Source organism: Alosa sapidissima, chromosome 24, assembly GCF_018492685.1.
Source record: "Alosa sapidissima isolate fAloSap1 chromosome 24, fAloSap1.pri, whole genome shotgun sequence".
In the NCBI taxonomy this organism is placed as follows: Eukaryota; Metazoa; Chordata; class Actinopteri; order Clupeiformes; family Clupeidae; genus Alosa; species Alosa sapidissima.
Window position 1 is genome coordinate 23,473,656 of NC_055980.1, and position 11,562 is coordinate 23,485,217.

An 11,562-nucleotide genomic window follows, 5' to 3' on the forward strand; every position below is an offset into this window, starting at 1 on the left:
GGAACCGTTTGTCTTTGCTCAGCTGGTCAATGACCTTCAAGTCCACCGAATGCTCATGAAAGAGGGCTCAAGACAGAGGTTCCAGTCCACTTGGATGGGCATCTTTTCAAAGCTTTAGATGGGGATCACATTTGCCAGAGGCAAGCAGCAGCGGCAAGCGTAATGCAAGACCATAATACGTTTTATCTCGTTTCTATGGTACGGTCTACGGTTTGCCTTAACTGACCATTGAATACGCTCACGTGGCTCTTTGGAAGTCGAACCAAGTTCAACGCTCGGCTTGTTCAACGCTCAGAACGCTCAGCTTGTTCAACGCTCAGAACGCTAAGCTTGTTCAACGCTCAGCTTGTTCAACGCTCAGCTAGTTCAACGCTCAGCTTGTTCAGCGCTCAGCTTGTTCAACGCTCAGCTTGCTCAACGCTCAGCTTGCTCAACGCTCAGCTTGTTCAACGCTCAGCTTGTTCAACGCTAGCGTTACACCAGCGCTGCCACCGTTCTGCTGCCGAACCATAGAGAACAATAAACCTGCCTGCCTACAGTACAGTACCTGAGTTTTCAAAAATTCCAACCTTTCCCAAACCGATTGTTTCTTTTCTTTGAAATATCAGTAGTTTTGCTGAAGTGTGGAGTTGACCTTATTACCATAATCCCATAACTGGGCCCATTCCCTTCTCTGGGTGCATGAACCTACCTGTAGTGTGAGCTGCTATTTTGCATCTCACAGCCATTCAAATAAAATAAATAAACAAATAGCACACATGTTTCTGACTGTAATAAGACACCTTTATTACAAAGACATAAAACTTGTAATTGACTTAATTACACAGCATATCACAATAAATCAAGCCTAAATGTGACACAAGGCCTAAACATCTAACAGACATAATACAGCAGGCAAACTTAGGGCCTAACTTTGAATCTTTGCCTATAGCACATGATACTAACTCATTGTAAAACTATTATGCTGTTTTCTGTGTTGGCTAAACCTCTCAATATGCTGTAAGAAGACTTGTAAGAAGTTTCCAATAACACCTACAGTACACATATGCCATGGTTGCAATTCTGAGCCTCAATGCCGTCGGGTAGAGTGCTGCACTAGGGTAGAACATTACTGCAGGGTAAATGTCCCTACACACTGTTTACAGACGCCTCCTGTCCTCCTCCAGGTCCTAATCACTCATGCGCTCCCCAGACTTGTTTTCTCGCTTGTGGGCCTTTGTTGTTGCCGGTTACCGCTGCTCGCAGTGGAGTGCTGGTGTGACGTGTGGGTGGCGACACCATGTGGTGAGGAGAGGTACTGCGCCTGGTACCGCTGAAGACGCTCTTCGGCCTGCTGCAACCACGTGCCTCCCGGCCTCCCAGCTCGGCGTCGTACCTCTGCGCGTGGCTGCCGCTGTACCAGGTGCGCAGGTGCGAGTCGAAGTGCTGGTGGGCGAACAGCTCGGCGGACTCCAGGTACGACGGCAGGTGAAGTCGCTGCGCCCGGTCTTCCCACTTGGACAGCTTGAGCTGGTGGACGGCCGCGGACTGACCCCTGGCGAGCGCCACCTCCAGCGCCGTGACCCCGGCTTGGTCCCGCAGGTCCTTGGGAGCCCCGGCCTGGATCAGCTCTCGCAGGCACGCCGCGTGGCCCTCGGAGGCCGCCACGTGAAGGACCCCTCGGCCCCCTGGCGTCTGGAACTTAGGGTCAGCTCCTAGGAGTGGACGGATGCAGAGAGAAGGAGAGGGAAGGACAAAAAGAAGTCAAGACTACAGTATGATGTGGTGTAGGAGAGTAACAAAGCAAGCTAGGAAACAAAAGACAGGACAAAATGGTGTTGAGGGGACAATTGGGGACTACACTTTGTGTGTGTGTGTGTGTGTGTGTGTGTGTGTGTGGTGTGTGTGTGTGTGTGTGTGAGAGTGAGAGTGAGAGTGGGTGAGAGAGAGAGAGAGATCCACATTTGGGTCGAGTTTGGGTCTAATCCAAGTCAAATCTTACTATTGTGTATTATAACACATGAGCATTACCTAACTGTTCTCTTGCTTGACCTTTAATTTAGCTGGTTCAGACACTAACCTGAGTGGATATCTGGGCAACACAGAGCACAGGTGTTTAAACACGATGTCATCCCTATGCCGATTGCCTCACAGGCCTACAGACAGAGCCCAATCCAGACATGCGGGTCCCAGGAGGCAAGATGAGCAATAATGCCTCCCTCTTTTTTCTTAACTACCTGCCAGGAATTGCCTGGAAAGGACAAATAGCACCACACGATGATTTTCCAGGTTGTACTAAATTGTGCTTAAATCTGGTTAGCATCATAACCACGCTGTGCCAATTTGTTAAACTGTTGCATTCAAGTTAATTCTCCACCACACATGGAATTCAGTTCTCTGGGAAGCACTGTAACCCCGAGTTGCTCCTGGGACAATGGCCATTGTAATATAATTATGGAGACATTGAAAATTAATGTCAGGTCCGAAACGTCTGTTGCTCCAGTTTTAGCCTCTGACTTCTTTTGTAACTTTTCGGCTACAATACACATTTTTCCACACAAGCCTTGTGTGCGCCTCCTTGTTTCATTACCTTAAGCGATCACTACTTTTTGGGAGCGGACGCACCAAGCAATACACGGGTCAAAAGTGTAGGCGCAGATGCCGACCTTGCTGGTTTTTCTTTTAATATAATTGAAATATGTAAGTCGCTTTGGATAAAAGCGTCTGATAAATGTAAATTAATACTTTTGACTCATTGCGTTGGATGACATTTATCTGTGACACTTTACTGAATGTTTGCATTAAATGTAAAATTCTTAAAGTTACAGTGTGTGTAACCTCTAGTGGTGAGGTTTCTGAATTACAATGAACTGAACACGACTCCACTTGGGGAGAGGTGTTGATGGACAGTTGGGGACTGCAATCATTATAGGAGAACTCCAGCAATTTTTCACACAGATCTCTGTTTCGCAAGGTCATTGAGTACTGTTGGTATGAAGGGGAAAAAAATGGTGCAACCTGACTCGAGTTGCTGCAACCTCCAGCTAGAGTAGCCAGGCAGCTACAATGCTACACTTTAGTATTTTAGTATTTTCTTATCTTCTACTGTCTCTATTGTACAGTGGAGTTTTTCTTTATATGTATATACATATATTACTTTTTTCTGCTGTAAGTGCATGTTGTGTGTGATGTCTGTATGCTACTGAGACCTTGAAATTCCCCTTGGGGATCAATAAAGTATCTATCGATCTATCTATCTATCAATCTATCTATCTTTGGGGGCATCTTTAAAATAATCAGAATCAGCTTTATTGGCCAGGTTTGCGTAAACAAACAAGGAATTTGACTCCGGTTAATCTTTGCTCTCAAAGTCCATGCATGCCCCGAGAGTGGGGCACTGTAGCTGCCTGACTGCTCTGGCGGTAACAACTTGAGCTAATAGTACCAATATCTGGGCAACACAGGTGTTTGAAACATGCCGACTGCCTCACAGGCCCAACCCAGGAAGAGCCGAACCCCTTGAGGCCCTCTGAGGCAAATGGAGCAACGCCTTCATCTTCTTTCTAAACTACCTGGGAGGGCTATAGTATAAGTATATATACTTTTTTGATCCCGGGAAATTTGGTCTCTGCATTTAACCCAATCGGTGAATTAGTGAAACACAAACAGCACACAGTGAACACACAGTGAGGTGAAGCACACACTAATCCCGGCGCAGTGAGCTGCCTGCTACAACGGCAGCGCTCGGGGAGCAGTGAGGGGTTAGGCGCCTTGCTCAAGGGCACTTCAGCCGCGGCCCACTGGTCGGGGCTCGAACCGGCAACCCTCCAGTTACAAGTCCAGAGTGCTAACCAGTGGGCCACGGCCACCAGCCAGAGTGCTAACCAGCGGGCCAAGGTATGAATACTGGGCAGTGGTAGCGTAGTGGGTAGTGGTTAAGGGGCTGGGCTAGAGGCATGCAGTAGCCAGAAAAGTTGTGGTAAGCCACTTACTTGAGTGAATATCTGGGCAACACAGGTCATCCCTATGCCAAATGCCTCAGTGTGGGCCTCAGTGAGGTTTCTGAATTACTATTAACTGAACACAACTCCACTTGGGGAGAGAGAGTGTGTGTGTTTGTGTGTGTGTGTGTGTGTGTGTGTGTGTGTGTATGCTAGTTGGCAGGAAGCTGTACCTCTCTGTAAGAGGAAGCGCAGGGCTGACAGATGCCCACGGTGGGCACAGATGTAGAGGGCTGTGGACAGGTGCCGAGACCTCCAGTAGCTCCCCTCATCTCCAACCCCATTCAGTGCGGTCTGCCTGGACAACACATTCTTCAGCTGTAGCCAAGAGTCATATAATGGTCAAATACAGGTAAAAAGAGTAATCAGTAGCCTACTGATTAAATACAACTAGATCCTGATCGAAATACTCACCTTCCACATATCTCCTAAGGCAGCGGCCTGGACAACTTCCCGCCAATTGTTGTAAGGCCAAATCGCCATGGTGAGAGTGGTGCCAGGAATAATGTCATTCTGGCCAATGCTTGTTTGGTCAATTAAGTCTCCTTGTGGGTGTTAAAAAGAGAGAGAGAGAGGGAGAGAGAGAGACTTAATTAAGTGTAACCTGAACAGATGAGTATTTCAAGTTTTTGTTTATTTTTATTTAAGTAAGAGGGACTTAAATAAAAAATAAATACAAACTTGAAAGGAACATCATTATAATAGCTTAGTTTATTTCGATCATAGCCTAAAAAACTAGTCTATTGTGGATTTCATCTGGATTTAGGGTAAGCCCTACCTTCGTCGAGATAACTGAGCCGCTGAAGGTCCATTGGAATCCCTGCCACCAATTCCAAAGCGCATTTCAGTTCGCTTAGCTTCATATTTTGGTAACATTTCAGAACGGTGAAAGTTTCTGCGGTCTCTTGGAACTTCGTGTGGAGTTTGAAACGACTTTTTCTCGAACCAGGTATACATTTCATCGCATGATTCTTCTTGGGATTTTGACCAAGCATTTTTATTGGTTTTATACAGCCACTTGTCTGTAATTTAATCAGTAATTAGCAACGTAATTTCCATTAGCAATGTGAAAACACGAAAGATGGATGGGTTGAAGCTCAGCTGGTTACCAAGGCGATAGATTTGTTTTCACTAAAGATTCTAGAGCGGAGTTCCGCGCTAGAATCTTTGGTTTTCACTGCGCAAAATGTTTCAGTAGGGTTTTCGAGCTCTTGAAGAGTTCAAATAAACTAACGTTACGTTGGCGATTCTATAAGTTATACTATAATTTGTTTAAAACTTAAAATGCATAAATACTGGCTTACAGGCTACGTTTTAAAATAAATACATATAACAGCCTATGCTAATAGTATTGCAGTAAGCTTGTATATATGTTATGTCTAAATAAATAGCATTTTTACGGTGTAACTTCTATCAGACTATCAATAAATTCTGACTGGAGAAAAAAATCGCACTGGAAGTAAAATGAGGAAGTGACGACAAAATGTACGTCACACGATTTCGTTGCGAAGTCGTAAGGGAAGTTGTTGTTTGCCATAATTTGCTCCTTAAATTGTCCGGCGAAACCAGAATATCTGGTTCCGGACAAAGTAATGGTAATGACCGTCTCAGTGGAGCTAAAACTATTCTTATGTAGATACATATTGTGAAGATTAAGGAATGGAGGTGGTGGAAAGTCCTCTTAACCTCGTAAGTTTGTGTTTATGTTGCTAGCTAACCTCGCTATCGTTATTGTTGCTAGCTAGAATCTAGCTGTCTGTCCCTACAGCTGACTTTTGCCATGTAGCCTCGCGTACCCTTTCCTTGTCCCAAACAAAATGACAAGTTTACACTGGGTCACCCTTTCTTACTATTGTCAGGAAACAAATGTAACGTTATCACGGAATGGTGGCATTGAAGCTATTAACTTACAACTGCTAGGCTAATTTTGTCAGATGCGGCTGTCCTTATTGGCTGCTGCTAGGTAGCGACCGAGCTAAGTTAACGTTACCTAACAACAGTGACTTATTCGGCCCATCCCGACTGTCATTCCTCCGGTGGTAGCAGTTCGACATCAGCTACTAAGAGCGTAGTTGCTTTTTGACTTTCAAAATGTTGAGCGAGATTTGCTAGTTAGCTATGACCAATGATTTAACTTCTGTCTCTGAACCTGTGAAGATCTGTTTAACTGGCGTCAGTGTACGTGAACCTAGCTAGCGTCAATGTAACCAGCTAGCAGGAGTCCTTTACAAGGATTGCCACGTCCTCTGTCATATTTCGCGGTGTTGTTTCAGGAACGTGACATGTTTTATTACATTGATTTATCGTTTGTAAACACGGTCAACAATATGTCGAGCAAAAACTATTGCTATCAGCTAGTTTGGCCATAGCAAGTCTCATATTGCGAAATAAACAAAGGGTTACGAAATGTCATGTTGTCTTCGGATAAGCTGTTCTCCTGTCTTTTTGACAGGCAGCTAGCTTGCACTCAGGGTTTACAAACTCCAAGTGGACGTTAGCTTGGATGGCAAGTTAGCTTCCTGTTCCTGTCACGAGCAACTTTACGGCGTGAATTCACTTTTATTAACGAAATGAAAATGCTAAATTAACTGCATTTGTATTCATGAGGTGTATTATGGGTCACCTAATATTTGATTATCTTTGACCCGAAATGGACATAACACAATGTCCATAAGTTTGTGTGGTTTTGATGCTGCTCAGCTCTTAGTATATTCTCATGTGTTAAAGAAGTCTGTTCTACTCTTCCAGGCGCATCAACAATGCAGGAAAGCAGATCGCCTTCTGGCAACTGGGAAATATGAGGACGCCATAGTGTGTCACAGGAAAGCTGCGGGTTGGTATATTTCCTCTCCAAGCTCTTTGTGGTGTCAGCCTTTATACCTACCCATTGGCATCAGTTCTCATGTTCAGGCAACTAGTTTGACTATTAGAGATGTTAACTATTACAGATGTTGAGGGATTCCCCCCCCCCACCCACCTCCTCATTGACACTTCTCTCCGTGTTTCAGATCTCCTGAAGGATGCCATGAAGCTCACAGATTGTGAACAGGTGGGTTGGTCAACTGCAACCAGCAAAGTTGGGAAGTGTGCATGCACTCAAGTCACTTTCAATTGGTTTTATTTTGTTATCTATGAGCTTTACTTAAGCCTGATGGTTCTCATTACAAAAATTCTGTGTTTTAACAGTAATGAATGTATCTGTGCCTTTAAATATGCAGTGTTATATCCTTTGATTTTGAAATGTTCTTGAATAGTCTGAATAGAATGTGAGGGAACTGTGTTATGTTGGGGCCTCTGTTAGAGTGTTTTGTCCTCTGTGTGATTGATTGATAGATTGATTTGATTGATTGATTGATTGATTGATTGTCTGTCCAGGCTCGCCTGTCTCTGGAGCTGCAGCGGGACAGTCACATAAAGCAGCAGCGCCTCATCGAGGAGAAGTGGAAGCGCTCGCGACGAGAGGCCAAGCCACGGGTACTCCAGCCCGCTGCGTCCAGTGACGGTCAGCGGCTGAAGCAGCAGCAGCAGGGTACCCACCTGAGCGCCTCTCAGACTCCGCTGCCGCCACTCTCGCCCGCACTGGACCCCACGCAGGTGCCCGAGCACGAGTATGACACCTGGCTGTACCTGCTGAAGAACAAGGGGGCGCCGCGGCCCGCGCCCGAGACCTGCCCAGCCACTGGGGGCAGCAAGGCGCTGAAGGACGACAAGATGCGCCTGGAGGAGCAGGAGACCACCATCGGGAAGCTGCGGGAGCTCGTGGACACGCTCATGAGCGAGAACGAGCGTCTGAAGCGCGACAACGGCGAGCTGCGCACCGACAACGAGCGGCTGCGGCGCCGCGAGCGCGAGCGGGAGCTGGAGCGAGACGACAGCCAGTCGGAGGCGGACGCGGACTTCGTGGAGCGCTCGGAGCTGCTGTGGGTGCTGCCGCAGCGGCACGCGGCGTCGGCGTCGCTGGCGGGTGGCGGCGGCCGAGGAGCGCAAGGCCAAGGACATCGACATCCCGCAGCTGCCGCCGCTGGAGATGCCCACGCAGGAGATCCCGCTGGACCAGCTGCCCGCCCTGGAGCTGTCCGACGACGTCCAGCACCAGCTGCAGGAGATCCTCGACGGGGAGAAACTCTGAGGAGAGGGAGGAGGAAAGGAGGAGAGGAAAGGAGGAGGAGGAGGAGGAGGAGGAGGAGGAGGAGGAGGAGGAGGAGAAGAAGAAGGAGGAGAGAGAGAGAGAGAGAGAGAGAGAGAGAGAGAGAGAGAGAGAGAGAGAGAGAGAGAGAGAGAGAGAGAGAGAGAGAGAGAGGAAGAGAGTGGGAGGGGAGAGAGGGAGAGGGAGGGGGGGGGAGAGAGAGAGGGGGGGGGAGGGGGGGAAGGAGATGGGGGGAGGGAGAGAGGGAGGGGGGGGAGAGAGAGGGAGGGGAGTGGGGGAGGAGGAGAGGGAGAGAGGGAGCGGAGAGAGGGAGAGGGGGGAGAGAGAGGGGGGGGGGAGAGAGGGAGGGGGGAGAGGGAAGAAGAGAAGAATGGACAGGGGAGGAGAGTGGAGGGAAGACATGCTGTCCATGTGGGAGATCTACACATGGGGGGAGAAGGATGGACTAAAAAGTGGGCATTGACCACGAGAAACTCTGCTGTTTGTCCTTCGCTCAGCACACACACACACACACACACACACAGACATACATACATACACACGTGTGTGTAAGAAGGGAGTCTTTGGGAAAGGCTGGCACAGACATGTACATCAGAAAGACGCGCATCACAAAGATGTTCTCTTAATCCGATTTGCTGCATCAGAACCCCCTCCTCCCGTGGATGAATCTTGACAATCCATGTCAGCCATTGAACCCCTGAGTCTTGTTTGTTTGGCCCAAAATGGACTGATCCCACATGTTGCCACTACGCCTGCCGTGTAGTTCATGGACGTGAACCCCCCCCCATCGTTAGAAATGGCAACCTGTAGTCACCCTGCGGATGTCCAGGTGCTCTTCCTCTCGTTCCCTCGTTCGTGGTGTTGGAGCTTCCTTCGAGGCGGTCAGCGTGCCATCCTCGCATGTGGAGGAAGCGCTGTGTTGAGTTTCAGAACTGAAATTATTACTGAAATAATATGACTGAACAACCCCTGGTGTGCAACATGTATACGTGTCTGGACGTGTTTCACACATGTGGAATGGTAATCCAGCAGTGATGTTTTGTGCGAAGGGGAAATACATCACTTCCTGTCTCTGTGTTTGTCCGGCAATGGCCGAAGAGTCCCTCCCACACGGGACATAACGTGACGTCTCTCCCGCTAGCAGCGCCCTTTGTGACTCGGGTGCTGTGAGTGGTGTGTGTGTGTGTGTGTGTGTGTGCGCGAGCGTGCGTGCGTGCGTGCGTGTGTGCGTCCTCCCCCGAAACAAAAATGCTCAAAAAGCAAGAACTGTGCCTTTTAAACACAAACTGAACTTCCCCCCTAACGATAGAGTGCTATCCTCATGAGAAGACACCAGAGTCACCGTGGAGATCTGCACGGTGGCTCATTCCTCTTCTGTCTGCAACAGCTTGGAAACTCTTGAACTGTTTCCTGTTTCCACCCTTCAAGTGCCCATGCACAGACAATAACACCTGGACCACTACGAGAGACTCCAGACTTACCAGAGAGGAAATTGGGCACTTTTTTTTTTGTTTTTTTTTTTGCTCAGTGTCATCATGGCAAACGCCCCATATTTTCAATGAACAGGACAGCTGATGAGCACTGTGAACTGTACCCACACTGTGTGTGTGTGTGTGTGTGTTTTGTTGGAGTGTTGAGGGGGGGTGCCGTGTGTCTCTGTGCTTCCTCCCTCACCTTCCAGAGAACACCTCTTGTGTTCTTGTTGATGTTGTTGTTGTTGTTGTTGCTGCATATTCTGTTGGGTGGGACAAAGACTGTGTTGTGCGCATGTGTGAAAGTGAGTGTAAAATGTGTGACGTCACCTTTTTGGGAATGATGAACGGCAAACGCCTCTTGCCTGGTATTGCCGTTCGCGCCCCATCTTGAAGGAATCATCTGCTTGCCTCAGCGTTTGAAATATTTCTTTTAGGATTTCCCGGTATACGTTTGACAACTCCAGGGGTCCAACCATGGCCATCTTCCTGAACAGTCAAAGTCTTTTCAATGTGTAACAGCTCTTAGGGTAAGCTAAACTAAAAATGTTCTGCTTTGAGTTTTCGGCTTGAACTTGTGTGTCTCTATGGCTGGCTTGCAGTGTTGTATGGCTCAAGTTTGCCTTACTGAGAAAAGTGGTCCTACTACCTGACAAGTAGGTGTGTCGGGTGTCCCCTCAGGGTCGTCATTTCATCATAGTACGCTCTGATCAACTGTAGGCTTTATACACCACAGCATGCATGCTGGACATTTTAAACAGAGGTCATCGAAAAACGCAGAGCAATAACTTATGTTATCTTTTATCTTTTTGTTTTAGTTCCTTTCTCAGTCGGTCTGTGTTAGAAGACCTGCGTGAGATGAGGGAGGTTGTTTTTTTTTTTTTACTTGTTTTAGTTGACATTACTTTTTTTTTTAAAAATGGCCAGTTGTCGCAAACAGAGACGTGTTACACACAGGTTTCTGTTTGTGGTCATTTACCTGCGTCCGGCAGGTATTTCAGCCCGGTAATGGTAAAGACCACACACCTTTTCAGTTGCATTGACATGGAGTCCATGTCTTTGTTGTGGTGATCACACACACCTTCTTGTGCAACACTAACAAATATCTTCAGGTAACCGGGTTTTTTTTTGGTTTTTTTTGCTTTGTTGTAATTTTTATGACCGTAAAGAAGGAAGAATGAGGACGCAGGCCACACTGCAGTGACATCATAATGCCACCTGTGTCTCCACAGCACTAAATCAAAGGTGGCAAACCTGTGACTGATAAATTCAGCTTTTGTTTATGTTTTTAAGAGAAAACAAAAATAAAATATACTACGCAGCTGCATTATACAGTTGCCCTTGTGTATATAAAGAAGAGGGAACCAAAATTTGCATTGTTGTCTTCTCTTTCATTTTAATTTAACATGTCAATTGATTATTGGTTTACATACGTAATCAGGGTGCGTCCTAATATTGTTTTTTTTTTTCTTTTGTATTGTATGTGATTTGATTTAAAAAACAAAACAAAAAAAACACAAAAAAAAAAACAAATGTCTGTGTGTGATTGTTCAGAAATACAGAGAAATCTTGAAATGAAAGTGTACGTTTTGTTGCTTTGTTGATGCATGAATGGTGGCTGTCGCTGTAAGTACATGATTAAGGTATTAAAATATGACTGTTGAATAACAGGAGCGCTAATAATTTTATTTTGTAACAGGGCTGTAGCCTGATGTTTAGTAGTAGTAGTAGTAGAATTTTATTCGTACCCGGTGGGGCTGTTTGTTTTGCAGCAATCACACACACATACAGAATAAATATTTAAAAAATATAAATAAAAAAATACATTTATTAAAAAAGGTAACACTTTAATTGACAGTATCGACATGTCATGTCTGACACATGAACCCTAACCTCTAACCCTAACTTGTTATGACAAAAACCGAATGTTCCTTAATATTAGAAGCGTTATGTTATAAACGTT

The 11,562-nt window shown here is 46.4% G+C and overlaps 2 protein-coding genes and 1 long non-coding RNA gene across 6 annotated transcripts in view; 2 read left to right on the top strand and 1 right to left on the bottom strand.

The window, feature by feature from the left end:
• The window catches only part of LOC121699545, a 12,545-nt gene extending 1,276 nt beyond the window's left edge, over nt 1-11,269 (top strand). For all 3 annotated transcript variants that reach the window (XR_006026974.1, XR_006026975.1, XR_006026976.1), the window contains exon 2: nt 8,625-11,269. This is a non-coding gene — a long non-coding RNA (uncharacterized LOC121699545). The remainder of the gene's footprint in view (nt 1-8,624) is intronic.
• LOC121699542 (ankyrin repeat domain-containing protein 60-like) lies at nt 762-5,298 on the bottom strand. 2 transcript variants are annotated; one of them, XM_042081770.1, is made up of 4 exons: nt 4,759-5,298; nt 4,395-4,525; nt 4,154-4,274; nt 762-1,694 (listed from the first exon to the last, which is right to left on the bottom strand). In XM_042081770.1, exons 1-4 carry the CDS (start codon nt 4,973-4,975, stop codon nt 1,174-1,176), a joined length of 990 nt encoding a protein of 329 aa, XP_041937704.1. In that variant the 5' UTR covers nt 4,976-5,298; the 3' UTR covers nt 762-1,173. The 2 variants fall into 2 exon arrangements, with proteins under 2 accessions (XP_041937704.1, XP_041937703.1); XM_042081769.1 differs by having other exon boundaries at nt 4,154-4,298; nt 4,759-5,282.
• Nucleotides 5,471-8,140, top strand: nrbf2b (nuclear receptor binding factor 2b). The gene is given in 5 exon segments (XM_042081771.1): nt 5,471-5,669; nt 6,729-6,813; nt 6,989-7,029; nt 7,356-7,955; nt 7,957-8,140. Coding segments are annotated over 5 exon segments (909 nt in total). The 5' UTR covers nt 5,471-5,639; the 3' UTR covers nt 8,110-8,140.
• Nucleotides 11,270-11,562: the final 293 nt, after the last annotated feature.

Bases quoted from the DNA above. Each gene is read 5' to 3' on its own strand.
- LOC121699542 (XM_042081769.1), bottom strand. From the start codon at position 4,975: ATGCTTGGTCAAAATCCCAAGAAGAATCATGCGATGAAATGTATACCT. The intron at 4,526-4,758 runs GTAGGGCTTACC...AACACCCACAAG, and splicing joins GCTCAGTTATCTCGACGAAG to GAGACTTAATTGACCAAACA. The intron at 1,695-4,153 runs GTACAGCTTCCT...GTCCACTCCTAG, and splicing joins GCGCTTCCTCTTACAGAGAG to GAGCTGACCCTAAGTTCCAG.